Genomic DNA, 27,721 nt, shown 5'->3' with positions numbered 1-27,721 from the left:
TGATAATTCTGCTTCAACACTCAAAACCTGCAGTGACAGAGACCAAGAACTAATTACCAAACCCATTAATTGCTTAAAGAGCCAGAGCACTGGAGCAGGAGACACCATGCCTCTGCTGACTTCTTAACTAAGACGCCGACTATTTTTAACTGAGAATTGAAATAAACCTGCCCAGCAAACTCTGAAAGCACCAAACGCCATGTGATCCAGGCGAGAATTTGCCAAGCAGCGCAGAATTACACTACGGCCACGGCAGCAAAACAAACACAGCCTTCCATAGGCAAGGAATGCGATGGCAAGGGATGAGATCAACCGACTGTCAGACACCCCGAAACAGTTAAGCCAAACCCCAAGTTGAGGCCCAAAGAGCTTTGAGGCAGCAACCATGTCTTGACACTTCCTTCTTCTAAATTACCCACGGTTTAAGAGCAGCTTTTGATATCTTGCAGCCCAAACTGTGATTTTAGGGGTGATGTTTCAACACTGCTGAGGAAGGACACAAGAGTGAAACCACACCTAGTGCTGGTTTACACTAATACCCTTTCCTCCTCCACTCAGCAAAGAGCCATATGGCAAATCACTTCAGGGACTTGTATCGAGCACCAAAAGCCAGAGACGATTTATAGAATCATGGAATCATTAAAGTTGGACAAGCCCTCTGAGCTCATCCAGTCCAACTGTCAGCCCAACCCTACGACAACAACTAAACCATGTCCCCAAGTGCTACAGCCACACAGTTTAACACCTTCTTCTTCCACCACTGCCCTGGACAGCCACTACCAGTGCCTAACCACTCTTTCAGTAAAGGAATTGTTCCAAATATCCAATGCAATCCTCCTTTGGCACAGTTTGAGGCCATTTCCTCTCATCACTTGTTGCTTGGAAGAAGAGACCAGCACCAGCCTGGCTTTCAACCTCCTTTCAAGGATCTGTGGAGATTCATCCCTCCCCAAAAATATTTTCCTTTTTCAGGTGTAGGGATCCATGCATCTTACATCAGTGGGGTTTTCGGAAAAGAGAGAAGGTAGGAATTCTCTTAAATTGCCAGCCTCAGTCTCCAAGAGAATCAGAAGCTGCTGACCTGAACTCTTCATGCAAGAAGACTGTGCTCAGGAGAGTAAAAACAAAACTCTGAGGAAGAAAGGATGTCAGGTATGAGGTCCATCCCACAGCACGGACTGAAGAAGATAATGACAACCCCACTGTGACAACGGCAAGGAGATGTCGCGGGGCCAGCAACCCCACCTCGACAGGGGTGAGAGGACGGCGCAGGGCCCCCAACCCCACCTTGATGGCGGTGAGAGGACAGTGCAGGGACCGCAACCCCACCTCGACGGTAGCATGTGGGGCTGGAGATCCTAGGAGGGCAGGAGCCAGGCAAGGAGAGGACAGGTGGTATAGGCTAGTGCACGGTTACCTATGATGATGAAAGCTTCAGGGCTTGGCTCTTGGGATAAACTGAACGGTTCCTCCCTGCAGCATAGGCGGTGCTGGGCGTGCCTGGGATCCCACAGTGAGGAGGGGTGGGGAGGTCCCCTGGGCTGCCACGGGGAGGAGAGTAGGGCCTGAAGCTGCGGGGCCAGGCGGGGCCAGCCCTGGAGTGAGAATTCGAGGGTTCCCTGGGGGCTGCTGGGGAGGGGGAGCACAGCCTGAAGGTGCGAGGACAAGCCGGGACAGCCCTGGGGGGGCGGAAAAGGGGTCTTTGCGATTGTCACAGAGGGGCGAGCAGGGCCTGAAACCCCAGGGGAGGGGACACACAGTCTCTGGGTCTGCCTGGGAGGGCGGGGATGCGGGGCGGGGGGGGATCCCCGGGGCTGCCTGGGAGGCGGAGGGGGGAAGCACGTCCCGAAACTGCGAGGCCGGGGTCGGGACAGCCCGAAGCGGGGCTCACTGACCGATGGTGGAGATGAAGGTGGTGTTGAAGGCATCGTCGGAGAAGCGGAAGAGCACGCAGGTCTTGCCGACCCCCGAGTCCCCGATGAGGAGCAGCTTGAAGAGCAGGTCGTAGGTTTTCTTCGCCATGGGGAGGCGCGGCCGCCGGGGGCCCCCCCCGCCCGCTCACCCACCCCCCCCGCGGCTCCCCCGCCTCTCACCGGGCTCCCCTCGCCCACCCCGGCCCGGCAGCACCGGCCGCGCCGCTCCTGAGGGCGGAGAAAGAGGAGGAGGAGGAGGAGGGGGCCGCACAAAATGGCTTCCCTGCCGCGGGGCGGCTCCCGCGCTGCCCGCGCCGCCACGGGCCCGCTGCTCGCTGCTCAGGGCGCGGCTCCCGCGCTCATAACCCCCTCGGTGAGGCCCGGTTCGGTGCGGCCCGGCCCCGGTTCCTCCCCTCGCCGGCCCCGCGCGGCGCCCTCTCCGCACCAGGCGCTGCCCCCCCCCCCCACGGCCCCGGCACCGCGCAGGCGCACGCGGCGGCGCGCACGCCGTGACGTCACCGCGCAGGCGGCCACGCACCGCGCCCCGCCCGGGGCCTCGGGGAAGGCGCGGCCCGGCGCAGGGAGCCCGCTCCCGCCCGCCGCGCGTGGTGACGTCACCGTCCCCTCGCCGGGCTCTCATTGGCTGCCAGACGCTCGCTTGCCCCGCCCACTGCGGTGTCTGAGCGCTGATTGGCTGCGCCCCCTGCCAATCACACCCGTGCCCCGCCCACCGCCCTCGTGCGTCTTCCATTGGCCGTGCCCCCCCGCCCCGGCCCCCGTATGTCCACCCAGAGCCCCCCACCCACCCATGGGTGGTGATTGCGGTGACCCTCTCTCCAGTCCCCGAGCAGGCCCCTTGCTCCTCTTACATAGCTCCCCCCAACTCTCCTGTACTCCCCTAACTCCCCATGCCCCCCAACTCTCCCATAGCATCCCCACTTCCCCGTGTCCCCCCAACTCTCCCATAGCCCCCCCACCTCCCCATGCCCCCCTCAACACCTCACATAGCTCCCCCCAATTCCCGATAGCGCCCCCAACCCTCCTATACTCCCCCAACTCCCCGTGCCCCCCAACTCTCCCATAGCATCCCCACCTCCCTATGGCCCCTCAGCTCTCCCATAGCTCCTGTCAGCTCCTCATGCCCACCCAACTCTCCTATATTCCGCCACCTCCCCATGCCTCCTAACTCTCACATAGCTTCCCCACCTCCTTATGGTCCCCCAGCCCTCCCATAGCTCCCCCCCACAACTCCCCATGCCCTCCCCAGCCCTCCCATAGCCCCCCGACCTCCCCATGCCCCCCTCAGCCTTCCCATAGACTACCTCCCCCCAAGTCCCCCATTCATGGGCACTGACTGCAGGGGCCCCCTCTTCAGTCCCCAACCCCCTCCCCACCTTCCTGTGCCCCCTCCAGTCCTCCCATAGCCCCTCACCCCTGGACGTTGTCCCGAGTGGCCCCATTTGCCCATGCTCCCCATTGAACCAACCCATGCCCCAACCCACAGTCGACTGACCCTCCATTTCCCTGTGCTCTCCCCCCACAAGGCCACCCCAGCCCCCCCAACATCCCCCCCATAGGTGCTGACCCGAGCAACGCAATGTGGGCCACTCCCCCTAGCTCCCCAGTCCCCCTCCTCAGCCCCTTTGATTCCCCCACTCCCCCTAGCCCCCCAGTCCCCCCCCAACCCCATTGATCCCCCCATGGCCCCTCTGCCCGCTCAGACTCCCACCCACCCATGGGTGTCCCCAGCTCCTCTGCCCTCTTGCGTTGTCCCCAGGTCCTGCCTGCGCCCCCGCCCCCATAGGACCCTCCACTCAGAATGACCAGGAGAGTGAACCCTTGGCAAGAGCCAAGCTGCAGAGTCACCACTGAAGCCACTTGGTGCCACTCCCCATCATGGGGAGCTACCAGACACCCCATCACTTCAACGTGTGTTTGCATTTTGGATTAGTTTCCTTTATATTTAGATTTCTCAGGCTCCAGGGCTCCCACGTGCAGGAGCGCTTGCCCCTGTGAGAAACATTCACTGGTAAAATATTAAAAAGGACAAAGTCTTTGAAGCAAAGGCAATAATATGTTTATTTTACAATTCAGCACTGAATTGGATGGCCTTCTAAAAATGGCATAACATCTTACAAAAGTAGTAGGTATATATACTAGTTTTAGACAAAGAACCATATAAATCTCTCCAAGATTTCTCATATTTTTGGAGAATTTGACCATGTCCGGAGACTCCCTTCAGGTTATCATTTGACCTAAGACAACTACATCTTGCTAGACAACTAAACATCATGTTTGGAGACTGTCTGCATATTATCTCTTGATATAAAAGAGATTTATATGACAAGATAATTAAACATACAAACCAGCTGCAGCAAAACTTATCAATTAATTCTCACACCCTGCAGTGAGTAGGACGCAACCCCCTGCCCCAGGAAACCTTGAACTCTCACAGCAGGTTCTCTCCAGGAGCTGACACAGCAGAAAGGGCAGGAGTTTGCAGCTTCACAGAGGTTTATTTTTAGCAATTCGCTGTTTCAGTTTAAGGGCACCATATGAAATGCTTCTGTCTTCGGCTGAGCAGATAAGGAGAGAAACGCCCGCGTCCCCAGAGAACTCCGTGGTGAAGGCACAGACGCAGATACCGACTGGGGATGCAGGCAGCTCCCAGTCACTCCCCAAGGGTTTATCAGCAGAAGCGCAGTGCTAGATGTTTGCATCTACGTTTACAATAACCTTTTGTCCTAGGGAGTTTACTAGCGGACTTCAAAGAAGTTTATATTTCAGGATACTAGGGAGGAAATAATAAGTCTCGCGTATCCCACTGCGAGGGATATCCAAGGGCAAGGGAGGGGGTTCTGCCCCTCTGCTCTGCTCTGTGGAGATCCCACCTGGAGCCCTGCGTCCAGCTCTGGAGTCCACAGCACAGGAAGGACACGGAGCTGTTGGAGCCACTCCAGAGGAGGCCACGGAGATGATCCAAGGCCTGCACCACCTCCTCTATGAGGCCACACTGAGAGAGTTGGGGTTTTACAGCTTGGAGAAGAGAAGGCGGCGGGGAGACCAGAGAGCAGCTTCCAGTACGGAAAGCGGCTCCAGGAAAGCTGGGGAGGGGCTCTTGATCAGGGAGTGCAGGGATAGGACAAGGGAGAACGGTTTTCAGCTGAAAGAGGGGAAATGGAGATGAGATCTTAGGCAGAAATCTTTTACTGCAAGGGTGGTGAGTCCCTGGCCCGGGTTGCCCAGAGCAGTGGTGGCTGCCCCATCCCTGGAGGTGTTGAAGGCCAGGTTGGATGGGGCTTGGAGCAACCTGATCCAGTGGGAGGTGTCCCTGCCCATGGCAGGGGAGTTGGAACTGGATGGGCTTTGAGGTCCCTTCTAACCCAAACCGTTCCATGATTCTACAAATGTGGTGGAAGGGGGGAGTCAGCAGAACCCAGCAGCCTTTTCCCGGCTGTCAGAGCCCGCTTGCCAGGAACAGCTGAACAGTGGGGGTTGCGACACTGCACCGCAGATGCCTGCCCTCCGGATCTCACCGTGGGGAGTAGAAAAGTGAATCACAAGCAAATTGTGCAACAGTATTTGAGTTTGGGGAGGTTTGCTTGAGGAGAGCGGTGACACACTGGTTACTGAAACCCTCTGGCAAAGCAGTCCCAGCCCTTGATGTGCACAGGGATAGATGAGAGCTTTGTCAGCCAGGAGTCATCCACAGCCCCACCACTGCAGCGAACAAGCGGCTTTGTTTTCTCCAACTCCTCCTCCAGCCAAGGCAGACACAGGGGCTTTAGTGCTTGACCGTGGGCATAGGTTGGGCCAGCTGAGGAGAGGGTGGTCCCACCATTTCTGGTTCTTCACCTGGAGGGGTGAGCTCCCATGGACCCCCCCAACACAGTCTGCCCAGTCATAGAATCATAGCATTATAGACTAGTTTGGATGGGAAGGGACCTCAGAGCCCATCCAGTTCCACCTCCTGCCATGAGCAGGGACACCTCCCACTGGATCAGGTTGCTCAGAGCCCCATCTAACCTGGCCTTGAACACCTCCAAGGATGGGACCTGCTCACCTGCAGGTCCCACCACTTCAGGAACAGATGGCACCCAACCCTCGTGTCAGAAGAGCCTAATGGAGCTGGGGTGCTAAAAGCCTCAGATGCTCTGCACACTGTCTGAGGAGGAGCAGAAAAGGGGTTGATGTTGCTCCAGATGCTGCTGTATGACAGTGTTCCTGGTTGCAGCGGTGACCACAGTGTGGTCCATGCTGGAAGCATCCTGGCCCAGCCAGGAGATCTGAACTCCAGCCACCCCTCCAGCTGCAGGCACACGCAGCACCCAGCTGCCTTTTTGATCTCACTGTTGTTGTTGAGGCAAGGAACTAAATAGATACATACCAAACTATACCCAGGAGCTGGGTGAGTTTTTGGAGACACCTCTGGAGAGGCCAGTATAAGAAATAAGTTTTGTTGGAACTATGGATTCCTGGGAAGTAGAAGTAAAAACCATGCAAGGAGTCGCCCATGCTGCTTTCCCTTTCCCCTTCCCTTTTTCTTTTCTTTTCTTTTCTTTTCTTTTCTTTTCTTTTCTTTTCTTTTCTTTTCTTTTCTTTTCTTTTCTTTTCTTTTCTTTTCTTTTCTTTTCTTTTCTTTTCTTTTCTTTTCTTTTCTTTTCTTTTGTTGGGTCTCGCCAGGCTTCCCAGCCACCCTCCACACAGCCAGATGGAGAAACTTCTGAAAAGGCCACAGGATGCTGTTTGGGCTTTCACCCCCTCGGATCACACGTCCCTGCCTCTTTCCCCATCTGCCTCCCAGGCAGGGCTGCAGTGAACAGCAAGAGAATAAGAGGAACTAGAAAGGCAACTCCTCGTACTGGAAATGAGGACCCTCTCTGGCATTTTCTGTTCCAGCTGGCACCACCTCACCAAGAGCAGAAGGACTTGGTCAGCACTTCCAGGCGGCAGAGAGGATGCAAAGGTCACGCAGAGCCCAGTGCACCATTGGCAGAGGGCTCACTGTGCTGGGCACAGCTCCGATTTCTGCACAGTCACCTCAGCTCAGCTTCTGGTGAGGCAGAGGCAGCTTGGCAGGGTTCTTCCCAGTGGTGGGCAGTGTGCTGGGACGCATCGAGGAGCTTTCTGCCCTTGTCACTGCCCTGTCTGGCTCTGCGCAACAGGTCAGACCTTGGCCATGCACACACAATGATACTGAAAATGCCGGCAAATAAACTCTCTAAGACTTGTTTTGGAGTTTTAGAAAGCGAGCATCCTTTATCAGGCCTGGTCAATGTGATGGAGTGATCTCCATCCATCATGTGCAGCAAGACAAGAGCTGGGACAGAGTGCATTGCCACTTACAGGCATATGGATAAATTTCCCTGGAAATCTTATGCGTCGTCTCTTATTTTCCAAGGTCTAATTCTAATGTTATTGTGAAACTTCGCAAAAGTTAAACCTCTTTCTAATTTGGAGCTGGCTCTAGCTCCCTGCTTGACCTTGCCTCAAAGGTAAGAAGGGATTCCAGAGGTGGTTAGAGAAAAAGAGACACCTGTTCAGCACAGATTGTACTTCACACAGGGTGTTATCATCCTCAAAGAATAAAGAGTGTCACGGAAAGAAACTGTCCAAAAGAAAACCTGCTCTCGGAGAAAGAAAACATGCGATCAGAAGGACATTCTGTCTAACCTTCAAAAAACCCAATTGCTTAGATGAAATTTAATTCTACTACTTATCTCTTAACTACAGCTTGTATCAGCAGGGGCTCCTTCCCCAGGTTTAATGCTTAAGGACCTCAGTCATAGTACCATGGAATGGTTTGGGTGGGAAGGGACCTCAAAGCCCATCCAGTTCCAACCCCCTTCCATGCACAGGGACACCTCCCACTGGATCAGGTTGCTCCAAGCCCCATCCAACCTGGCCTGGAACACCTCCAGGGATGAGGCAGCCACCACTGCTCTGGGCAACCTGGGCCAGGGCCTCCCCACCCTCACAGCAAAACATTTCTTTGCAATATCTCATCTAATCCTCCTGTGCCTCTGCCGCCCCAGGACAGCCCCTCCCCTGCAAGAGGTCCAGCCCCTCTGTCCGCTGCCAGAAGCTTCTGCCCTCCAGTTGGAACATCGCTTGCTTCCGCTGGGTCATGGTCCCACGCTGCCGGCGAGCCGGGGAAGAAGCTCCACATTGTTGTTGTCAGTGCTTTGCAGAGCCAGTCACTGCCTTGTTTGCTGAGGGTTTTCACCAGGGAGCGGAGCAGCGATCAGAACAAGAGACTGAGATGCAGCAGTCGCTGACTCGCCATCACCGCCAAATGATGCTTGGACCTCCGCAAGCAGCAGCACCTCTTCCCCCAGCACCCGGGGACTCGCTGTGAATCCAGCCCAGAGGCAGAGTCACCTCCAGTTCCTTATTCTTTGCAAAGCTGCTCGCGGCCGCTGAGTGAAGGGCTCTGCAAAAGCACATTAACCATGAATAAGCAGCTACCTACAAAGGAAGATGAAGCATCAGTCACTGCATCAGTGTAGGAAAGGGCCCACCCCATGCTCACTGGGGATTTATTCTCCTGGGAGGAGGGATTTCAAAGGAGTGTGGGAGCATCCCAGTGAATTTGTTGAGTGCTGTGCAACCAGAGCTCTGCCTCTTTCAATTCCATCTTGCCAGCAGATTAGGAAATCCTTTAATCTCCAAGCAACGATGCTGGTCAAGTCGCCTTACACACACTGCTCACACCACATCAGTCGGAAACCCGGATCCAAGATAACAGCCTGGAGCCTCCCATGTGGCTGCCAGCCATCCCTCTTTCCCTCTCTCAGCTTGAGTGGGATGGAAAGAGGGACAGTGGGGAACAGCCTGGGGCTGTAGGACCTTGTAAGTGGCTGCAGAGCTCCCTCGGGGGATGCAGGAGTCAGGACAGAGCTGGGACATGGCTTGGGGGCTGCAGACAGGGGACATTGGGCACATGTAGGCTCCCAGCCTGCCGCCCCAAAGCCAGGCAGGTTTGCAGTTCCTTCCAACCCCCTCCCACTCCCCCAGTAATCAGAAAAGTGGCACAAGATATGGCTAAGCCATGCAGCCCCACATCCTGATGGGATTCACACTCTGGGGCTGAGTCAGAGCATCTTCTCCTCAAGGGCAGCCCCTTCTAGCACCTTATATTCCTAATCTCTCATTCATCAGGACATGCAGCTCATCACTCTCCTGGTTGTTTGAAGCATACGGGGGTCATTTGGAAAATGTGCAGTTTCCTTTAATGACCCACGTGTGGATGGGATGAGGTTGGAGCTCCACGCCCAGAGCTGGCTCCCATACCACTGCTGCCGTCTAATTATAGAGGAGTCAGCTGCCGGCAAACAGATCCATCCTAAATCCTGGCTTGGTATGAGCTGCGCTTGCCCCTTCAGCTCCCCTGCTTTCGATATAGGGTGAATCTTAGAATCATGGAATCATTCAGCCTGCAAAGACCTCTAATCTAATCCAGCCCAGCTTGGAGACCAAGCGGCACCAGCCCCATTTTGCATCCCAACCCTTAGTTGAGGCCACGATCAGAGCAGCTTCGAGACAATCTTGGACAGGCTGAGAGAGTTGGGGTCGTTGAGCCTGGAGAAGAGAAGGCTGCGGGGAAACTCCCAGGACTGAAAGGGGCTCCAGGAAAGCTGGGGGGGGGCTCTTGATCAGGGAGTGCAGGGATGGGACGAGGGGGAATGGTTTGAAGCTGCAAGAGGGGAGATTGAGATGAGATCTTAGGCAGAAATGTTTTCCTGTGAGGGTGGGGAGGCCCTGGCCCAGGTTGCCCAGAGCAGTGGTGGCTGCCCCATCCCTGCAAGCGTTCAAGGCCAGGTTGGATGGAGCTTGGAGCAACCTGATCCAGTGGGAGGTGTCTCTGCCCATGGAGGGGCTTGGAACTGGACGGGCTTTGAGGTCCCTTCCCACCCAAACCATTCCATGATTCTATGAGTCGCTGAAGGGTTTAGGAGGGAGGGAGCTGGCAGCACCATCCAGCCCCGCTCTGGGTGCTGAGCACCATCTGCCTCTGAGGAGACAGGGCTGTTGGTGGCTCAGGGAGTTGCTGCCCTGGGGCACAGGGGACAGGTCCCAGTGCATCCCTGCACCCTTTCCCCTTCCTCATGGCCCCAGTGGAGAGCCCAGGATAATCCAACTGCCCTGGGGGCTGCAGTGGTGAAGGAGATGGAACAGATACCGCAGGGTTCAGAGCATCACTTCCAGTGCCAGCACTGGGTGTCCGGTCCCTCCCACGTGGCTGCTGATGCTGCTGCTCGGGTCAGCAGCCAGGAAACCCGAAAGGCTGGGGCAGACACTTGGAAGGGCATCGCAAGCTCTTCTGGCACCCTGCTTCCAGCACCCAGTGCTCATTCCCTGTCACGGTGCCACGGGCATCAAGCTGTAGGGCTCTCCATCGCTGCCACCCGCATCACTGCAGCCTCCGTCCTCGCTTCCAGCGGCACTGGAGCCACTGCCAGAATCCTGCTCAGCTTGGCAGGGTTCCCTCCCGCTCCCCATTAATTCCTTAACAACTCTGGCCCCACCTTTGCCAAGTCCTGGCAGCCTCAGACCCCCAGTTCCAGGAGATACCTCACCCTGGGGGTTGCCCCCGGACAGATGGTGCTGGGTGTCCCAGCAGCTGGGGACACATGGAGCCACGGCCCCCCCAGCTCCTCCTGGCCACCCACGAGGGCTGGGAATTGGCTTATCTGGCATTTTCAAGCATTTTTCCCAGTGTGGAGCATCACCTTGGAGCAGAGCTTGGCTGTGTGTCCGTGGGAGATGGGGGCTCAGAGGGTGCAGCCCCATCCCATGCCCACAGCCAGCAGAGCCCCCCTGGGATAAGGGCAAGGGCCACCGCGTCCCTGCTGCTGGCCACATGGGCAGCCCCACCTTGCCCCACAGCCACACCGGGGACCTGGCACAGGCTGCACTGAGGTCCCTGTCCCATGGCACAGGCAGAACTGGGTGGCATGGGGGTCCCTGCCCCACGTGCTGTGTGGTGCCCTGGCCCCATCCTCCAGCACAGGGACTGGGGCAGCCCAGGCCCCAGCAGGCACCCCCTTCATAGCCCCCACACCCCCCATCCTCTCCTTCTGTTCTCTACTCCCTCTGTCTCCCCATTGCCCCCTCCATGTCTTCTCCAGCCCCTCTCCAGAGTCTCCCCACCTTCCCCCCATTGCCTCTTCATCTTCCTCTGCCCTCTCCATTCCACTCCACCCTTCCCAACTCCCCACACCCCCTTCTCCATCCCCTCTCCATAGTCCTTCCATCCCCTCCACTGCCTCTCCAACCCTCCTCCGCCTCCCTCCATCCCTCCACCTCCTCTCCATCCCCCTCTACTGCCCTTCCATTCCTCTCTACCTTGCCCATCATCTCCTCCCTCCCCCCTGCACCCCCTTCACATTGCCCCTCCCATCCCACTTCCACCTCCCTCCATCCCTGCTGCATCCCCCTTCCACATCCCTGTCATGCCCTCCACTGTTGCTACCCCCCTCTCCATCATCTCCATCATCTCCATCCTCCTCCTCCTCATCTCCATCCTCCTGCATCCCTTCTCCGCTGCCCCTCCACATCCCATTTCCCTCTCCCCTCATCTCCCTCCCTCCTACTCCATCTCTCCAACCCCTGCGAATTCCCTCTCCCTCCATCCCCCTTCCCCTCATGCCCTCCTTTGTCACCTCTGTCCCCTCCATCGCTGGGGCTGTGCCTTGGAGAGAGGACCTCCGCTCCCTCCCCCCACAAAACTCCTCCTGAATCCAGAGCCCTTGGATCACACCAGGCAGCAAATACCCTAATTAATTAATTATGGGCTAATCTCTGGCTGCTGGGACTTCATTAAGGGCGTGGGTGGTTGATCTCCCCACGAAGCCCCCAGCTGCCTCTCCCAAAGGGCACAGGGGATCATTCCCACTGGGATGCATGTGATGCCGTGCAGGGATGTGCCAGCCGCGCCGGGGCTGGCAGAGGGACAGGACAGGGACTGGGAGGCTGGGATTTGCTGTGGTTGGGGACACGCAGAGCTCCCCACCCCCAAATACCACAGGGTGGCTGCTGCGGACCCACGGAAGATGGAAGTGGGGAGATGCTCCTGTCTCAGCTGCCAGGCCCAAGATGGGCACCTTCCCTGCCCTATCCTGCATCCTGCACCCCACATCCTTTATCCCACATCGTGTGCTATGCACCCTGCTCCCCACAGCATTCTCCTGCATCCCAAACGGTGGTTCTAAACATGGATCCCACATGCAGCGCCCTCCGTTGTGCGTCCTAGTCCTGCATCCAGTACCCTGCATCCCTTCATCCTGGGATGAAGTTACCCTGTGTCCCACACACAAATCGTGCATCCTGCATCCCAATCCTGCATCCCGCATCACATGCATCTTGTATCCCAACGGCGAACCCTCCCTCACACATCCCAACCCCTCATCCTGGCTCTCAGTCCTGCATCCTCATTCCATATCCCAGTCCTGCGTTCTTTATCCACCATCCTGTATCCCACTCCCTACACCTCGCAACCTGCATTCTGCCTCCCGCTCCCGCATTCCGTATCCCGCATCCTGCACTCTGCATCCCAGTCCTGCTCCAATTCTGCATTCTTTATCCCACATCCTGCATCCCAGACCCGCATCCTTCACCACAGTCCTACATTCTGTACCTTGCATCCCACATCCCAGCCCTTCATTCTGTACCTTGCATCCCGTATCCCAGCCCTGCATCCCTTATCCCACATCCTGAATCCCTGTTCTGCCTCCTGCATCCCTCTGACATCCCAGCCCCGCCCCAGCCTGGACTACAACTCCCGGCGTGCACCGCGCCGCGGCTCACCCCCGCCCCCCAGGCCACCGCGGCTGCAACCAATCACCGCCCACCTCTCTCCTCAGGCCCCGCCCCTTCCGGCGGCTGCAGCCAATCACCGTGCCCTTCCCCCAGGCCCCGCCTCTCCCTCCTGTCCTCGCAGACGGAGGAGGCGCGGCCGCAGCCAATCACCGCTCACTCCCCGTTCAGACCCCTCCCCGTGGCCGCAGACAATCATGTCGCGCCACTGTCAAGCCCCGCCCCTCGCTGCCGTCCCCGCACCCGGGAGCGGCCGCTGCCAATCACCCCTCCTCTTAGGCCCCGCCCCTCCCAGCGGCCGTCGCCAATCACCGCTCACTCTCCCCTTAGGCCCCGCCCCTCGCCGCTGCCCCTGCCAGTCAGCTCTACACAAACACCCCGCCCCTCCCCGCAGCCAATCATCGCTCACCCCTCCCTTAGGCCCCGCCCCTTCGCGCCGCCTCAGCCAATCTCATCGCGCCGTCGCCAGACCCCGCCACCGTTGTCCGCGAGGCGCGGTCGCAGCCGAGGCCCCGCCCCTCCCCACAGCGGGAGCCAATCACGTCCCCCCGCAGACGGCGGGGCGTAGCCGCAGCCAATCACAGCTCAATCTCCCCTCAGGCCCCACCCCTCCCCTCTGCCTCGGCCACCTCAGACCCAGCTCCTCGCTCCCGTCCCCGCACTAGGGCGCGGCCGCTGCCAATCACCCCTCCTCTTAGGCCCCGCCCCTCCCGCGGCGGCAGCCAATCACGGCTCAATCTCCTCTTAGTCCCTGCCCCTCGGCGCCGCCTCAGCCAATCACGTCGCGCCTCCTCGCTCAGCCCCTGCCTCTCCCTCTTGTCGTCCGCGAGGCGCTGCCGCAGCCGAGGCCCCGCCCCTCCCCGCGGCGGGAGCCAATCATGTCCCTCCGCTGACGGCCGGGGCGCGGCCGCAGCCAATCACCGCTCCCTCCCATCTCGAGCCCCGCCCCCCTGCACCGCCTCGGCCAATCACGTCGCGCCCACCCCCTCAGGCCCCGCCCCTCGCCGTTGTCCCCGCTCCAGGGTGCGGCCGCCGCCGATCCCCCCTCTTCTTAAACCCCGCCTCCCTCAGCGGCCTCAGCCAATCACCGCTCGCTCTCCCCTTAGTCCCCGCCCCCCGTCGCCTGCTCGGCCAATCACTTCCCGCCTCCCCTCTCAGGGCCCCGCCCCTCGCTGCCGTCCCCCGCCCCGGGCGCGGCGGCCGCGCTGCCCTCAGCCAGGCGGCCCCGGCCCGGTCCCGGCGCGGCCGGAGGGGCCGCAGGGCCGAGCGCGGATCCTCCCCCCGCGACCCCGGCTTCCCCCGCCATGGCCGGGCGGGCGCGCTGCGAGGCGCTGAAGGTGGTGGCGCGGTGCCGGCCGCTGAGCCGGCGGGAGGAGGCGGCGGGCTGCGAGCGGGTGGTGCAGCTGGACGTGCGGCTGGGCCAGGTGAGCATCCGCAGCCCCCGCGCCGCCCCGGGGGAGCTGCCCAAGACCTTCACCTTCGACGCCGTCTACGACGCCGACTCCAAGCAGGCCGACCTGTACGACGAGACCGTGAGGCCGCTGATCGATTCCGTGCTCCAAGGCTTCAACGGGACCGTCTTGGCCTACGGGCAAACCGGCACCGGGAAAACCTACACCATGCAGGGCGTCTGGGCCGAGCCCGACAAGAGGGGCATCATCCCCAGCTCCTTCGAGCACATCTTCACCCACATCTCGCGCTCGCAGAACCAGCAGTACCTGGTGAGGGCCTCCTACCTGGAGATCTACCAGGAGGAGATCCGGGACCTCCTGGCCAAGGACCAGAGCAAGAAGCTGGAGCTGAAGGAGAACCCCGAGACGGGGGTCTACATCAAGGACCTCTCCTCCTTCGTCACCAAGAACGTCAAGGAGATCGAGCACGTCATGAACCTGGGCAGCCAGACGCGCTCGGTGGGCAGCACCAACATGAACGAGCGCAGCTCACGCTCCCACGCCATCTTCCTCATCACCGTCGAGTGCAGCGAGACGGGGCCCGACGGCGAGGAGCACATCCGCGTCGGCAAGCTCAACCTGGTGGACCTGGCCGGCAGCGAGCGACAGAGCAAAATGGGGGCCCAGGGAGAGCGCCCCAAGGAAGCATCCAAGATCAACCTCTCCCTCTCGGCCCTGGGCAACGTCATCTCCGCTCTCGTGGACGGCAAGAGCACGCACATCCCCTACCGGGACTCCAAGCTGACCCGCCTGCTGCAGGACTCCCTTGGGGGCAACGCCAAGACAATCATGGTGGCCACCTTGGGCCCAGCCTCTCACAGCTACGAGGAGAGCCTCTCCACCCTCAGGTTCGCCAACAGGGCCAAGAACATCAAGAACAAGCCCCGGGTGAACGAGGACCCCAAGGACACCTTGCTGCGGGAGTTCCAGGAGGAGATCGTCCGGCTGAAAGCCCAGCTGGAGAAACGCGGGATGCTGGGGAAGAAGAGGAGAAGGAGCAGCCGGAGGAAGAAAGCGATGGATGGGGAAAGCGCCACTGAGAACGAAGGGGAGGACGATAATGAGGATGGCCTGGAGAAGAACATGAAGAATTACTTGAAGGAGCAGAAGGAGAGGCTGGAAGAGGAAAAAGCCGCTATCCAGGATGACCACAGCCTGGTGAGCGAGGAGAAGCAGAAGCTGCTGCAGGAGAAGGAGAAGATGATCGAGGATCTGCGGAAGGAGCAGGAGGCCACGGAGCTGCTGGCCGCCAAGTACAAGGTAGGTGTCAACATGAGTGGCAGTGGAGAAAGCCCTGCTTTGCCTCCAGCCCCTTGAATGGGTCCCAAAGAGGGTGTCCAAGCAGGATGGGTGTCTGAGCGAGGTACCCCAAGCCACGCTGGGCTGGGGTTGCCCTCAGGCATGGATTTGCATGATGTGGGAGCTCCTGGGGGTGCGGGGTGGGAAGGTCCATGAGGGAGAGGACCACTGGTGGCACGAGTTTGCCGTGCTCGGCTCCTGTCCCCTCTCAGCACAACAAAGCACTTTGGGGTGGGGAGCGATGCTGCTCTGCAGGGACCCCCTCCTCCCCACCTCAAATCCTTCCTGGCAGCCTGGAGCTGGAGCAGGGTTGGCTCAGGGATGCTCAGGGATGTGGGGCTGAGTGCGAGCAGGACCGTGGCGGCGCCAGCCCAGCTCCAAGTGGCCATGCCAGGCTCTGAGGTGCCACCACTGACTTCCCTGGTGAGGATGGGGGGGTCTTGAACCCCCCTCACCCGCCCAGCATCAACATGGAGCCAGGACAACGGCCACAGCGATGGGGAAGGAGCCCCGGCACCCTGCCCTGCCTCGTCACGCTCCGACACAGCCCCTCCGTCACCACGGTGGCCCGGATGCAGTGGAGACCTGGCATGGAGCCCTCCAGGCGAGGATGAGCCCCCAGTGTTGGTTCCCACCTGGAAATTCAGGGGCTGAGCAGAGGGACGCGCTCATCCCCTCCTCCACGGCCAGCGCTGTGTTTGTGCAGCCCCAGGGACGCGTGATGATGCCTGGATGCCTGCGCTGGCACCGGGCTGGCTCGGGGCCACCAGCTGCCCTGGAACTGCTGAGTAACACAGCAGGGCTGGAGGCAAGATGACTCCGCATCCCCTTTGGTGGCCTTCGGAGCTGCTCGGTGTGCTGGGTGGTACGGGACAGTCACACCGGTGACATGTGGCCAGGGGGACGTCGCGGGGGGCTCTGGGGGCTGCAAGGAGCCCACGGGCAGCTCTGCCGCACAGCAGAACCAGGCAAGGAGGTGCCCAAGTAAGCACCTCAGCACCCAGATGGGCATCCAGATGTGCCCCGTGATGCCCAGAAAAGCACCTCGGCTCCCAGATAAGCACCTCGGCACCCAGATGTGCACCATGGTTGTTCAGATGAGCCCCTTGGCAAGCGGCTGAGCGCCACGGCACACAGATACGCGTCTTGGTTCCCAGGTGAGCGAGTCCAGAGAAGAGCAACGAAGCTGGTGAAGGGGCTGGAGAACAGGCCTTATGAGGAACGGCTGAGAGAGCTGGGGGTGTTTAGCCTGGAGAAGAGGAGGCTGAGGGGAGACCTCATTGCTCTCTACAACTGCCTGAAAGGAGGTTGTGGAGAGGAGGGAGCTGACCTCTTCTCCCAAGTGACAGGGGACAGGACAAGAGGGAATGGCCTCAAGCTCTGCCAGGGGAGATTTATGCTGGACATTAGGAAAAAAAATTTCACAGAAAGGGTCATTGGGCACTGGCAGAGGCTGCCCAGGGAGGGGGCTGAGTCACCTTCCCTGGAGGGGTTTAAGGGACGGGTGGACGAGGTGCTGAGGGAAATGGTTTAGTGATTGATGGAATGGTTGGACTTGATGATCCGGTGGGTCTCTTCCAACCTGGTTATTTTATGATTCTATGATTCTAAGGAAGACTGGGAGTCGTCCTTGTTAGAGGGAGGGAGAAAACAGCGCTAAGAAACCCCTTAATCCCACGGTAAAGGTGGCAGTGGGTGGTGAACCCTGCAGGGAAAAATAGGCAGTAAATAGGGGAGGAGTAGGGGGAAATAGGGGAAAAGTAGGGGAGAAATAGAGGAAAAGTAGGGGGGAAATAGGGGGAAAGTAGAGGGGAAAATAGGGGAAAAACAGGAGGGGAATGGAGGAAAGATAAGGGAGACATAGGGGAAAAATAGAGGGAAAGTGGTGGGGGGCAAATGGAGGAAAAATAGGGGAAAAAGAGGGAAAATGAGGGAATAATGGGAGAAAGGGGAAAATGGGAAGAAAATGGAAAAAAACATAGGGGGAAATAGAGAAAAAGAAGTGAAATGGGGGAAATAGGGAGACAATGGGGGAAGAATAGAAGGGAAATAGGGGAATAATAGGGGAAAAATAGAGGGGAAATAAAGGGAAAATAGGAGAATAATAGGTGAAGAGTGGGGGAAATGGGAAAGAATAAGGCAGTAATGTGGGAAATAGAGGGACAATAGGGGGAAAATGTGGAAAAATGAGGGAAATATGGAAAAATGGGGGGAAATAGAATTAAAATAGAGGAAAAGTTGGGGAAAAATAGGGAGAAAATAAGTGAGTAGTAGGGGAAAACCAGGGAGGGAATATAGGGGGAATAACAGGGGTAAAATAAGAGCAGATATTGCCCCGGCACTGCCTGGTGATCCATGTGACCCCAGTGCCAGCGTCGCGTGGTGTCACAGCCCGTGGCTGTGGCAGCAGGGGATGCAGGAGGGAACTTTGCATTCAGGGCTCTTGTTCCAGGGGTGCAGAGGGACCTCAAGTCATAGAACCACTAGGTTGGAAAAGACCTTTTAGATCATTGAGTCCAAAGGAGGCTACAAAGATGATCGGAGGGCTGGAGCACCTCCCATACGAGGACAGGCTGAGAGAGTTGGGGTTGTTCAGCCTTTAGAAGAGAAGGCTCGGAGAAGACCTTATAGTGACCTTCCAGTACCTGAAGCTGGGGAGAAAGCTGGGGAGGGAATTTTCACAAAGGCATGGAGTGATAGGATGAGGGGGAACGGCTTTAAACTGGAGAGGGGCAGATTTAGAATAGACATAAGGAGGAATTTATTCCCAATAAAGGTGGTGAGGCACTGGAACAGGTTACCCAGGGAAGTGGTGGCTGTCCCATCCCTGGAGGTGTTCAAGGCCAGGTTGGATGAGGCTTTAAGCAACCTGGTCTGATGGGAGGTATCCCTACACATGGCAGGGGCTTGGAATTGGTTGATCTTTAAGGTCTCTTCTAACTCAAACCGTTCGATACGTGTGTGTGCCCATGTTTGTGTGCACACGTGTGTGTGGGAGTGTCTGCACTTGTGTCTGTGGACGTGCACACGTGTGTGTGTGTGAGTTGCAGCCCTGGGCTCGGGGAGCCCCGTTCCCACATGAGGCAAAGGCAGTTGCAGCTGGGCTGAGGGTGACGGGGTGGACTAAGCGGCTCAGGACAGGGTGGGTTGGGGTGTGAACGCACAGTCCCAGAGCCCGGCTGAGCTGCGGGAAGCGCTGCTGCGCGTGGTGCCCCTGCAGCAGGTCCCGGGGGCTGCTTGGGGCAGAGACCCCCCCACCCAGCTTGGCACAGCACAGCTTGATGTGGCTCGGCACAGCACGGCTCGGCGTGACTTGTCTGGGGGTGGGCGGCCAGGACCGCGTCCCCACTGCCGGCAGCTGCTGCACATCCGCCGCATCCCGTGGGCTCGCAGCTGTGCGGAAGGAAGCAGGAGCCGCAACAGCCTGGGCTCAGTGCCAGAGGCTTCCACTGGGTTTCTGGGGAGGGGGACACGTCACTTGGACCCCCTGCTTCTGGCTGCGAACCAGCCCCCAGCTCATCAATATCCATGCGCAGCCTCCTCCACATAAGCTGGAGTCAAAGCATGTGCGGCACCGAAAGGTCCCACCTCCCTGAACCCAGGGGCGAGAACAGGGACCCTAGGACGGGGACCAGGAATGGGGGTGACCGTCCGGCGAGGGTGGCCAGGGCAAATGCTATGGGGCCGTGCTGACCTTGACCCCGCTCTGTCCCCCAGGCGATGGAGAGCAAGCTACTCATCGGCGGCAGGACCATCGTGGACCACACCAATGAGCAGCAGAAGATGCTGGAGCTGAAGCGGCAGGAGATAGCCGAGCAGGTAATGGTTTCGGGGTCAGACCTGGATGGGGGTGTCCTGCGGGGCCGATTCCCACTCCTAGCTCTGAGCGTTTCCCCCTGCACTGCAGAAACGCCGGGAGCGGGAGATGCAGCAGGAGATGTTGCTGCGGGACGAGGAGACCATGGAGCTGCGGGAGACGTACACCTCCCTGCAGCAGGAAGTGGAGATCAAAACCAAGAAGCTGAAGAAGGTGAGAGCGTGGCAGGCGGGGATGAACGTTCCTGCGGCTGCCGGGGCTTGCCGGAGCTCCTGGAGCCGTGGGACTGAGGGGCTGCTCTCTCGCCAGCTCTATGCCAAGCTGCAGGCCGTGAAGGCGGAGATCCAGGACCAGCACGATGAGTACATCCGCGTGCGGCAGGACCTGGAGGAGGCTCAGAACGAGCAGACGAGGGAGCTGAAGCTCAAGTAGGTGGTCACGAATCCCTCATGCTTGGGTGTAGCCGTGCGGGGTGCGCAGGGCAGAGCTGGGATGCGCAGGGCAGAATTGGGGTGCGAAGGGGAGAGTTTGGGTGCACAGAGAACTGGGGTGCGCTGGGCAGAGCTGGGGAGCTGGCAGCGCGCACTGCAGTTGAGTTTGGGGATGTTGCATTGGCAGCTGGAGCTGACTACCCCAAAGTCCTGGAGACCAGCTCTGGCCCAGTGTGGTCACCAGAGAGGGAGCTGCTTGAGTGGGACTCAGGGCAAGCCCCCAGCCCTTCGGGAGTGCCCGGCACTACGGTGGCAGCCAGCAAAGCCAGGCAGAGTTTTCCCACCAGGAACCTCCAAGTAGGAGATGCAGCTGCTGGTCCACTAGCTCAAGTGGATTTGTTTTCACTTCAAGCAATAATCTTATCAATAGCTTTAAAAAATCCCACCCAGACACAAATGTATTTTAGCATTTTCCAGATAAAATATTTATACTTTCAGTAGAAACCAAATTTCACCTCGAGTTTTGCTTCTTTTCCTTTCAAACATGAGTTAAACTTTTTAAAATCTGGCAGCTCTATGAAGCAACTCATGGGCTCAAAACAATTTCCTTCAGCTGCTCAGTTTTCCCCCTAAAAAGGTGGAAATAAAGATTCCATTTGGGGTCCATTTTGGGTCGTTCTTACTTTTGTTTTCTAGTCAGGGGCAGGGGACAGATCCAGAGGGGAGATGAGGCTTCCTGCCTGCACGGAACCCCCCGAGCTGCCTGGGTGTGTGCGCCCCTCTCTGATGACCGTCCTCTGCGCTCCCTCTCCTGCTGCACTTGTCTCTCCGGTGGCCGGATCTGTTGCTGGAGCGCGTGCGGAGAAGGGGAACAGAGCTGGGGAAGGGGCTGGAGCCCAGGGGTTCTGGGAGCAGCTGAGGGCCCTGGGGCTGTTTAGTGTGGACAAAAGGAGGCTGAGAGGAGACCTCATGACTGTCTGCAGCTCCCAGAAAGGAGTTTGGAGTCAGGGAGGCCTTGGGTTCTTCTCCCAAGGAACAAGGGATGAGATGAGAGGAAACGGCCTCAAGTTGTGCCAGGGGATTGGATATTAGGGAATATCTGTTCATGGAAAGGTTTGTCAGGCACTGGCAGAGGTTGCCCACGGCACTGGTGGAGTCCTCATCCCTGGAGAAATTTAAAAGCTGTGTGGATGTGGTGTTCTGGGACAAGGTTCACTGGTGGGGTTGGCAGTGTGAGGTTAAGGATTGGACTTGATGATCTTAAAGGTCTTCTCCAACCTAAACGACCCTGGGATTCTATGATTATATGATCTGTTGCTTCAGCCTCTCCATTTCCGTCTTCTGGATGTTTTCCCATTTCCCTGTGTCTCCCTCTCTTCCTCCCTTTCCTCTCCCTTTCCAACCTGTTTCCTGTCTCTCGTCACCTTAACTCCTTCCTCTCCTGCTCCTTCCCACCCTGTTGCTCCCGCTCTCTCTCTCCCTTGGCCGGTCGCTCGCTCAGGTACCTGATCATCGAGAACTTCATCCCACCAGAAGAGAAGAACAAGATCATGAACCGCCTGTACTTCGATGGCGATGAGGACCAGTGGAAGTTCCAGCCGCTGGTACCCACTGGAGGGTACGTCCCCAGCTCTGCCCAGTGCTGCTGACCCGCAGGCACAGAACCTCTTCCTGCAGGGCAGGGATGTCCCCTGGGCTGGGAAGGACAGCAGGGACGCAGGGATGCTTGCAGGTGCCTACTGTGGAAATCATCTCCAAGCCAAGCCCCACCAGGAAGGGACTTCACTCAGTGTAGATGAGCTCCATTCGTTACTGTTTGGACACATTTTTAGTAGGTACTTAGCCTGGAGAAGAGGAGGCTGAGGGGAGACCTCATCGATCCCTGGAGCTCCCAGAAAGGAGGTTGGAGCCAAGCGGGGGTCGGGCTCTGATCCCAAGGAACAAGTGGGAGGACAAAAGGAAATGGCCTCAAGTTGCACCAGGGGAGGTTTAGATTGGATATTGAGAACAATTTCCGTACCAAAATAGTGGTGAAGCCCTGACAGAGGCTGCCCAGAGCAGTGGTGGAGTCCCCATCCCTGGAGGGGTTCAAAAACCGTGTGGCCATGGCACTTTGGGACATGGTTTGGTTGGCACAGTGGGGTTGGACTGACGGTTGGACTGGATGAGCTGAGAGGGCTTTTCTGACCTTAATGATTCTGTGATTCTATGTTCTTTAATACATGTTCCTCTCTTAATTAATCTTTTAGAAACAGCAACCAAATGAAGAGGCGACCTACCTCTGCAGTGGGCTACAAGAGACCCATCAGCCAGTACGCCCGCGTGGCCATGGCCATGGGATCTCATCCTCGGTACCGGGTACGTCCGAGGGCACTGGTGCGTGCTGAAGGGACAAGGAATCATTGGATACATGGGATGGATGGATGGATGGATGGATGGATGGATGGATAGATGGATGGATGGATGGATGGGTCATTGGCTGGCTGGCTGAGTAGATGGGTAGGGATGATTTGAGATAGGTCAGATCAAGCTCCCAACTTTATCCTCCCACCTGACAGAATCAGTTGCCATGTTCTCAGCCGGTTGAGCTGCTGGCTGTGGCAGGTCCTGCTATTTGAAAGGACAAGACATTCAGCCTTGCCTTCTGAGCACAGCAGGGAGCCTGGGATCCAGTTTCTAGCTTGTCCTGAGACAGTGTCAGCCAGAGGAGGGTCCCACTCCCTGGTGTGCCCATCAGCTTCTCTCGGCAGTGCACACTTGCAAGAGTTGGTGCTGTGTTTTGCCATGCGATGACTAGTGGTGTTGGCTTTTTCTTTGTCCTGTCCTGCTGCAGGCTGAGAACATCATGATCTTGGAGCTGGACCTCTCCCCTCCAGCCATCTTCGAGTTTGAGCGGAGCAGGGACCCGGCAGAGCAGGATCCCCGGGCTCTCCACCTGGAGAGGCTGATGCACCTGGACAGCCTCCTGGAGCGACCAGCAGCGTCCCGGGTGAGGAAGTCCCGCTCTTGGTGAGTACTGGTGGACAAGGGGACACAGTGGTGTTCCCTTGTGGTGTGGCTCAGGATGCTCTGTGCAGGCAGCATGTGGGTGGAGGCAGGAGGAGGAGTCACAGTGGAGCCACCCATTCCTCTTGGGGTTGAAACTGCCCATGAGTAGCTGGGGTGTGATGTATTTTAAAATCTGGCTGATGTTGCCTTGGTAACAGCTGATGGATGAGTATGAAAAACAGGTTTTCAGCTGAAAGAGGGGTGATTGAGATGAGATCTCAGGAAGAAATGTTTTCCTGTGAAGGTGGGGGGTGGCCCTGGCCCAGGTTGCCCAAAGAAGTGGTGGCTGCCCCATCCCTGGAGGTGTTCAAGGCCAGGTTGGATGGGGCTTGGAGCAACCTGATCCAGTGGGAGGTGTCCCTGCCCAAGGCAGAGGGTTGGAACTGGGTGGGCTTTGAGGTCACTACCCACGCAAACCATTCTGTGATTTGATGATATACATCTGCCTGAGAAGAAAGACAAAAGGTATTGTCCTGACTATTGCTGGGTGTCCTCGGGCGGGCTTCCTGCACCAAAGACTGAGGAGAAGGCTGGATATTGGGGAAAGTGGGAGGCAGGGAAGGGGGGAAGGAGAAAAGGGAAGGAGAAGGAAACAAAGGGCAACGAAGCTGGTGAGGATATAGAGAACAGGTCTTAGGAGGAGTGGCTGAGGGCCCTGGGGCTGTTTAGTCGGGAGAAGAGGATGCTGAGGGGTGACCTCATCACTCTGCAGTTCCTGGAAAGGAGGTTGGAACCAGATGGGGGTTGGCCTCCCAAGGAAAAAGCGATGGGATGAGACGAAGTTGCCTCAAGTTGTGCCGGGGGAGCTGTAGATTGGATATTGGGAAAAAACGTCTTCATTGTGAAGACACGTCATTCATGGTGAAGCCCTGGCAGAGGCTGCCCAGGGCAGTAGTAGAGTTTCCATCCCTGGAGGTGTTCGAAAACTGTGTGGCCGTGGCACCTTGGGACATGGTTTGTTGGGCATGTTGGGGTTGGGCTGGTGGTTGGACTTGGTCTTAGAGGTCCTTTCCAACTTTAATGATTCTATGTAACCAAGTTTTCCTTGTTTATCTCCCCCTCCAGGTGCCAGACGCCGCGGTCACTGCCATCCTCCACCACGCATGTCTCCCTTGCCCCCAGCTCCCCACGCGCCACCACGCTGCCAGCTCAGGAGTGACGTCCCGGACGCCCTCGTCCCCCGCACCGCCTTGCAGCGAGGACTGTGTCCCACCGGTGGCCAAGGAAGGGCCCCGGCTGGCAGCATCTCCACTGGTCCCAGTTCGTCTTTGTCTTCAGCTACTTTGTGCGCGCCTGTGTTTGTGTGAGACGCTCATGAGGGCAAGGGGAGCTGCCCTCTCCTTCCTTCTACTCCCCCTCCCCAATCCGGATCTGTCACTTTATTTATTTAACCTATTTATTTATGGAGTGGTTGATGCGCAGAGTCAAGAGGCGCCTTCGGACTGGAGGCCACCCAAGGCTGGCAGTAGGCACCACGCTGACCAGCTGAGCACCCCTGCCGCCACCGCAGCCCCCGTGCAGGGCTGGGACACGGGGACACTGCCAGGGTTGGCACCTCCAGGTGCCACCATCATGCTCCACTGAGTAGGCAGGAGAGGGCATGTGCCCCTCTCCGGTGCTTTTTGCAGAATGTGAGGCAACTCCGGACTCGGGTGCTGCGTTTGCTTTGCTGGATCCCAGGGAATTTGGTGATTTCTACAAGGATTTGGAGATGTTGTGGTGGCACCACCTTGCGCTGGGCTTGTCAAGAGGCCCAGAGGGACTCTCCAGCCTGCATCAACACTGGTGGCAGCAGTGACATCTCATTGACCTCTGGGCATGGCTGTCATTCCAGGAATGCCACAGGTCTTGCAGATTAACCAAACCAAGTCAGTCCCAGTGGTGCTGGGGCTTTATTCACCTCCACCGCGCTCTGGAGATGCTGGACTTGTCCTCTTCAGCTGCCTGACACCCAGAATGCTCCCGTCCCTGACTATGCGGGTATTTAACTCCTTAAGGAGATGGATGTCTCCATCCCCTTCCACCCTTCTCTCCCAAAGGTACATGTAGTCTGAGGAGCGATGCTGCTGAAGTGAAACCAAGGGAAGAGCATCCACCATTCTGTCAATGAAGAAACACAGGACAAGATAATAGAATCATAGAGTGCTTTGGGTTGGAAGGGACCTTCAAGATCATGGGGTTCCAATGTGCCTGCCATGGTCAAGGACACCTCCCACTGGATCAGGTTGCTCAAAGTCCCATCCAACCTGGCCTCATCCATCCTGCCCAGGGATGGGAACACCTCCAGGGATGGGGTGGTCTACAGGAGTCATGTCAACATCGCTCTTCTCCTGGCTGCGTAAGACCACATGAAGGTCACCTCATAGCTGGGAGAACTTTCCGTGGGGATGGACCTGAAACGGGTAATGGCTAAGAGGAGGCAAGCTGTAAGGCCACTCTGGTGATCTGAAACCCATCCCAGGGAGCAGCACATGTAGGTTCCAGGACATTGCTTGGTGTTCCTGAGAGATTCAGCAATTCAGCAGAGCTGTGGCTCCAGATGTGTGGAGATAGAGGAGATCTGTTTGTTTGACAAAGATCCTAATGAATGAGGGAGCAACACCCAGGTTCAGGTGGGAGGATTCCAGTCTTCAGAGGAGTGGCTACTGAGGCTGGTCCCTGAGAAGGCAGATCTGTGAAGACTACAGGTAGGGACAGTGTCTCAGAATCATGGAATTGTGGAATGGTTTGAGTTGGAAGGGACCTCAAAGCCCATGTAGTACCAATGCCCGGCCATGGGCAGGGACACCTCCCACTGGATCAAGTTGCTCAAAGCCACATCCAACCTGGCCTTGAACACCTCCAGGGATGGGGCATCCATGACTGCTCTGGGCAGCCAGGGCCTCCCACTGTCTTGTGGTGATGAAGAGAGTATCTTCTACCGAAGGCCTCATCATTGCTTATCCCAACAGCTTCTGCATGTGGGAACCAGGGTGAGGGAGGTAGAGGGAATGAGGCACAGACATGGAGCAGGAACAGCAGTTGCTTCTCCTTCAGAGCAGTGCACTTCCCACCCAGCCAGAGTGGTCCTGCCTCCTGTTCTTGATCATTTTCCTCTCCCACCATCTTCCTTTCCCTACCTGTGCTCCATGGAACCCTCTGCCTCCAAGATCCTTGTTGCCTTCTCACCCCAGCAGCTGGCTTGTAGGTGATTTGGGAAGCTGTGGTTGTTCCCAGAACCGAGCTCAGGTCTGTGCTCAGCATGGGAAGGAGTGTGCAGGAGAAAGGGCATTTTAGGAATGGGAGAAGGGTACCTTCCACGGCTTGGGCTGCACTCCTCTCTGTAGGTGTTGCCAGCAGCCATGGGGTTGTCTGTGCGCATTGCCAGAGCAAGCTGGCTCTGGCCCCGGGAATCCTGGTGGATGGGAGACCCAGTTCTTTATTTTGGTTTCAGGATAGGGTCAGGAAGGACGGACCTGGGAAAGGGGAGAAGCTGGCTGCAGGGAGTCCTGTAGAAATGTATTTTCCTCCGTTCCTTGTTTTCTCATTGCCCCAAGTTCTTCTTCAGCCAGATCAGCAGCTCGTGCAGCCCTGAGGTGGTGAAGCAGGGAGAGAGCCTCTTAGCTCAGTTTTCTACCTAGGGCGTGGAGATGAAGTTCAGGAGCGGATGGTGTCCTCTCTTTCCCCCTGGCTTGCCCCACGCCATGGAGCATCGTGTTGAAGGGTGGACGTGCTCCATACCGGTCTCCCACAGCTGGTACTCATCTATGTCACGGCAAAGGACGGGTCTAGCTCCTTCACGATGGGCTCCGCTTGGAAGCCCTTCCAGGTCAGCACAGGTTGGACACGTGTGTACCTGGTGCAGGGCACAGGCTGAGCTGCTTCCAGCGTCCAAGCATCGCTTGTCTCGCATCTGTTGCGCGCGTGGGTCTGGCAACGTCCCATGTGCTCGCTCCGTCTCTCTCCACGCCGCCACCGACCTCCCAGCCTCCTCAGCACAACCCCGAGGAAGGCTGTGAGCAGCTGCTGGTGCTTCGAGCTGAGAGCGGGTGAGCTGACAGCATTGTCCCTCTGCCTGGGGTGGCTCCGCAGCCTCTGCGTCGCGGCAGCAGCCTCCGATGTACATTTGTAATGTTCTCTGGTCTCTGTTGGTGCGTGTGTATTGACATAGGAATGTGTGTGAGTGTGTGTGTGTGTCCCAAGGGATCTGTTCTCCATCGGCATGAGTGACTGTACAGGGGCGAATCCCAGAGGGGGATGGAGCTGGGGCTTCGTTTTGTTGTTTAATTGTTCGGTTTTTTTGGGGTTTCCGAGGTTTTTTTTTGGGGAGGGGGTGGGTTTGGGTTGATTGGCAAGGGGAGGGCCTGGATTAGGACCAAATTTTTGTGCCTGTTGCTCTGGTGATTTATTTAGAACTCAAAAGTTTACTGTACGGTGGCCCATCCTCGTCACTCTATACATAGGAATATACAGGACATATATAAATATATATATATTATACATACAGACGGAGAGAGGGCATTAATCTCACCCCCCTGGCTTTGGATGGACACCTCAATATGCTGTAACGTAGCTTTTGTCCTGGTGCTGGGAACGGGCAGAAAGCGCCAGCGCCCTTCAGAAAACTGGTGATGGCACCAATAAAGGAATGAACATTGCCAAGGGTGTCTCCAGCCTCCTTCATCCGCCGCGCTGGGTGGCTGGAACCCAACAGTGTCACGGTGCCGCGGCTGATGGTCAATGCGAGTAAGTGCCCCTCCGCATCGTGTTCCCTGCTTGCTGGGACCTCATGGATTGTGTGTGTTTGGAGACGGGGATTTGGGATTAGGGTTCCTGCTGCTGTGAGAACAGGAGTACCAGTGCCTGCCCACCTGGATTTCTCCAGGAATTTCACCTTTTTAGTGTGAGATGGAGAGGTTGTACTATGACAACTGTCATTTGTGGGAAGCTTCACTGGGAAAAAGG

At 57.6% G+C, this 27,721-nt stretch overlaps 2 protein-coding genes across 3 annotated transcripts in view; one reads left to right on the top strand and one right to left on the bottom strand.

Moving 5' to 3' along the window:
• The window catches only part of RAB10 (RAB10, member RAS oncogene family), a 44,089-nt gene extending 42,030 nt beyond the window's left edge, over positions 1–2,059 (bottom strand). The window contains exon 1 of the mRNA XM_069850731.1: positions 1,896–2,059. Coding sequence (XP_069706832.1) covers positions 1,896–2,022 — 127 coding nt within the window. The 5' untranslated portion in view covers positions 2,023–2,059. The remainder of the gene's footprint in view (positions 1–1,895) is intronic.
• An 11,962-nt stretch (positions 2,060–14,021) lies between these two features.
• On the top strand, positions 14,022–27,414 carry KIF3C (kinesin family member 3C). Of its 2 annotated transcripts, XM_069850645.1 has the most exons (8): positions 14,022–15,442; positions 19,199–19,300; positions 19,389–19,511; positions 19,608–19,726; positions 21,231–21,347; positions 21,979–22,087; positions 22,563–22,738; positions 23,843–27,414. In XM_069850645.1, the coding sequence occupies exons 1-8, from the start codon at positions 14,036–14,038 to the stop codon at positions 23,934–23,936; spliced, it is 2,247 nt and encodes a 748-aa protein (XP_069706746.1). In that variant the 5' UTR covers positions 14,022–14,035; the 3' UTR covers positions 23,937–27,414. The 2 variants fall into 2 exon arrangements, with proteins under 2 accessions (XP_069706746.1, XP_069706747.1); XM_069850646.1 differs by lacking the exons at positions 21,231–21,347; positions 21,979–22,087; positions 22,563–22,738; positions 23,843–27,414 and adding an exon at positions 21,053–21,221.
• The last annotated feature ends 307 nt before the right edge of the window (positions 27,415–27,721 follow it).

Source organism: Phaenicophaeus curvirostris, chromosome 2 (assembly GCF_032191515.1).
Source record: "Phaenicophaeus curvirostris isolate KB17595 chromosome 2, BPBGC_Pcur_1.0, whole genome shotgun sequence".
In the NCBI taxonomy this organism is placed as follows: domain Eukaryota; kingdom Metazoa; phylum Chordata; class Aves; order Cuculiformes; family Cuculidae; genus Phaenicophaeus; species Phaenicophaeus curvirostris.
Note: the sequence above shows the minus strand (reverse complement) of the source record. Positions and strands in the feature narration are given on the sequence as shown.

Excerpts from the sequence above, each read along its gene's own strand:
- KIF3C (XM_069850645.1), top strand. The coding sequence starts at position 14,036 with ATGGCCGGGCGGGCGCGCTGCGAGGCGCTGAAGGTGGTGGCGCGGTGC. Across the intron at positions 19,512-19,607 it reads AAACCAAGAAGCTGAAGAAG|CTCTATGCCAAGCTGCAGGC; the intron begins GTGAGAGCGTGG and ends CTCTCTCGCCAG. Across the intron at positions 19,727-21,230 it reads ACGAGGGAGCTGAAGCTCAA|GTACCTGATCATCGAGAACT; the intron begins GTAGGTGGTCAC and ends TCGCTCGCTCAG.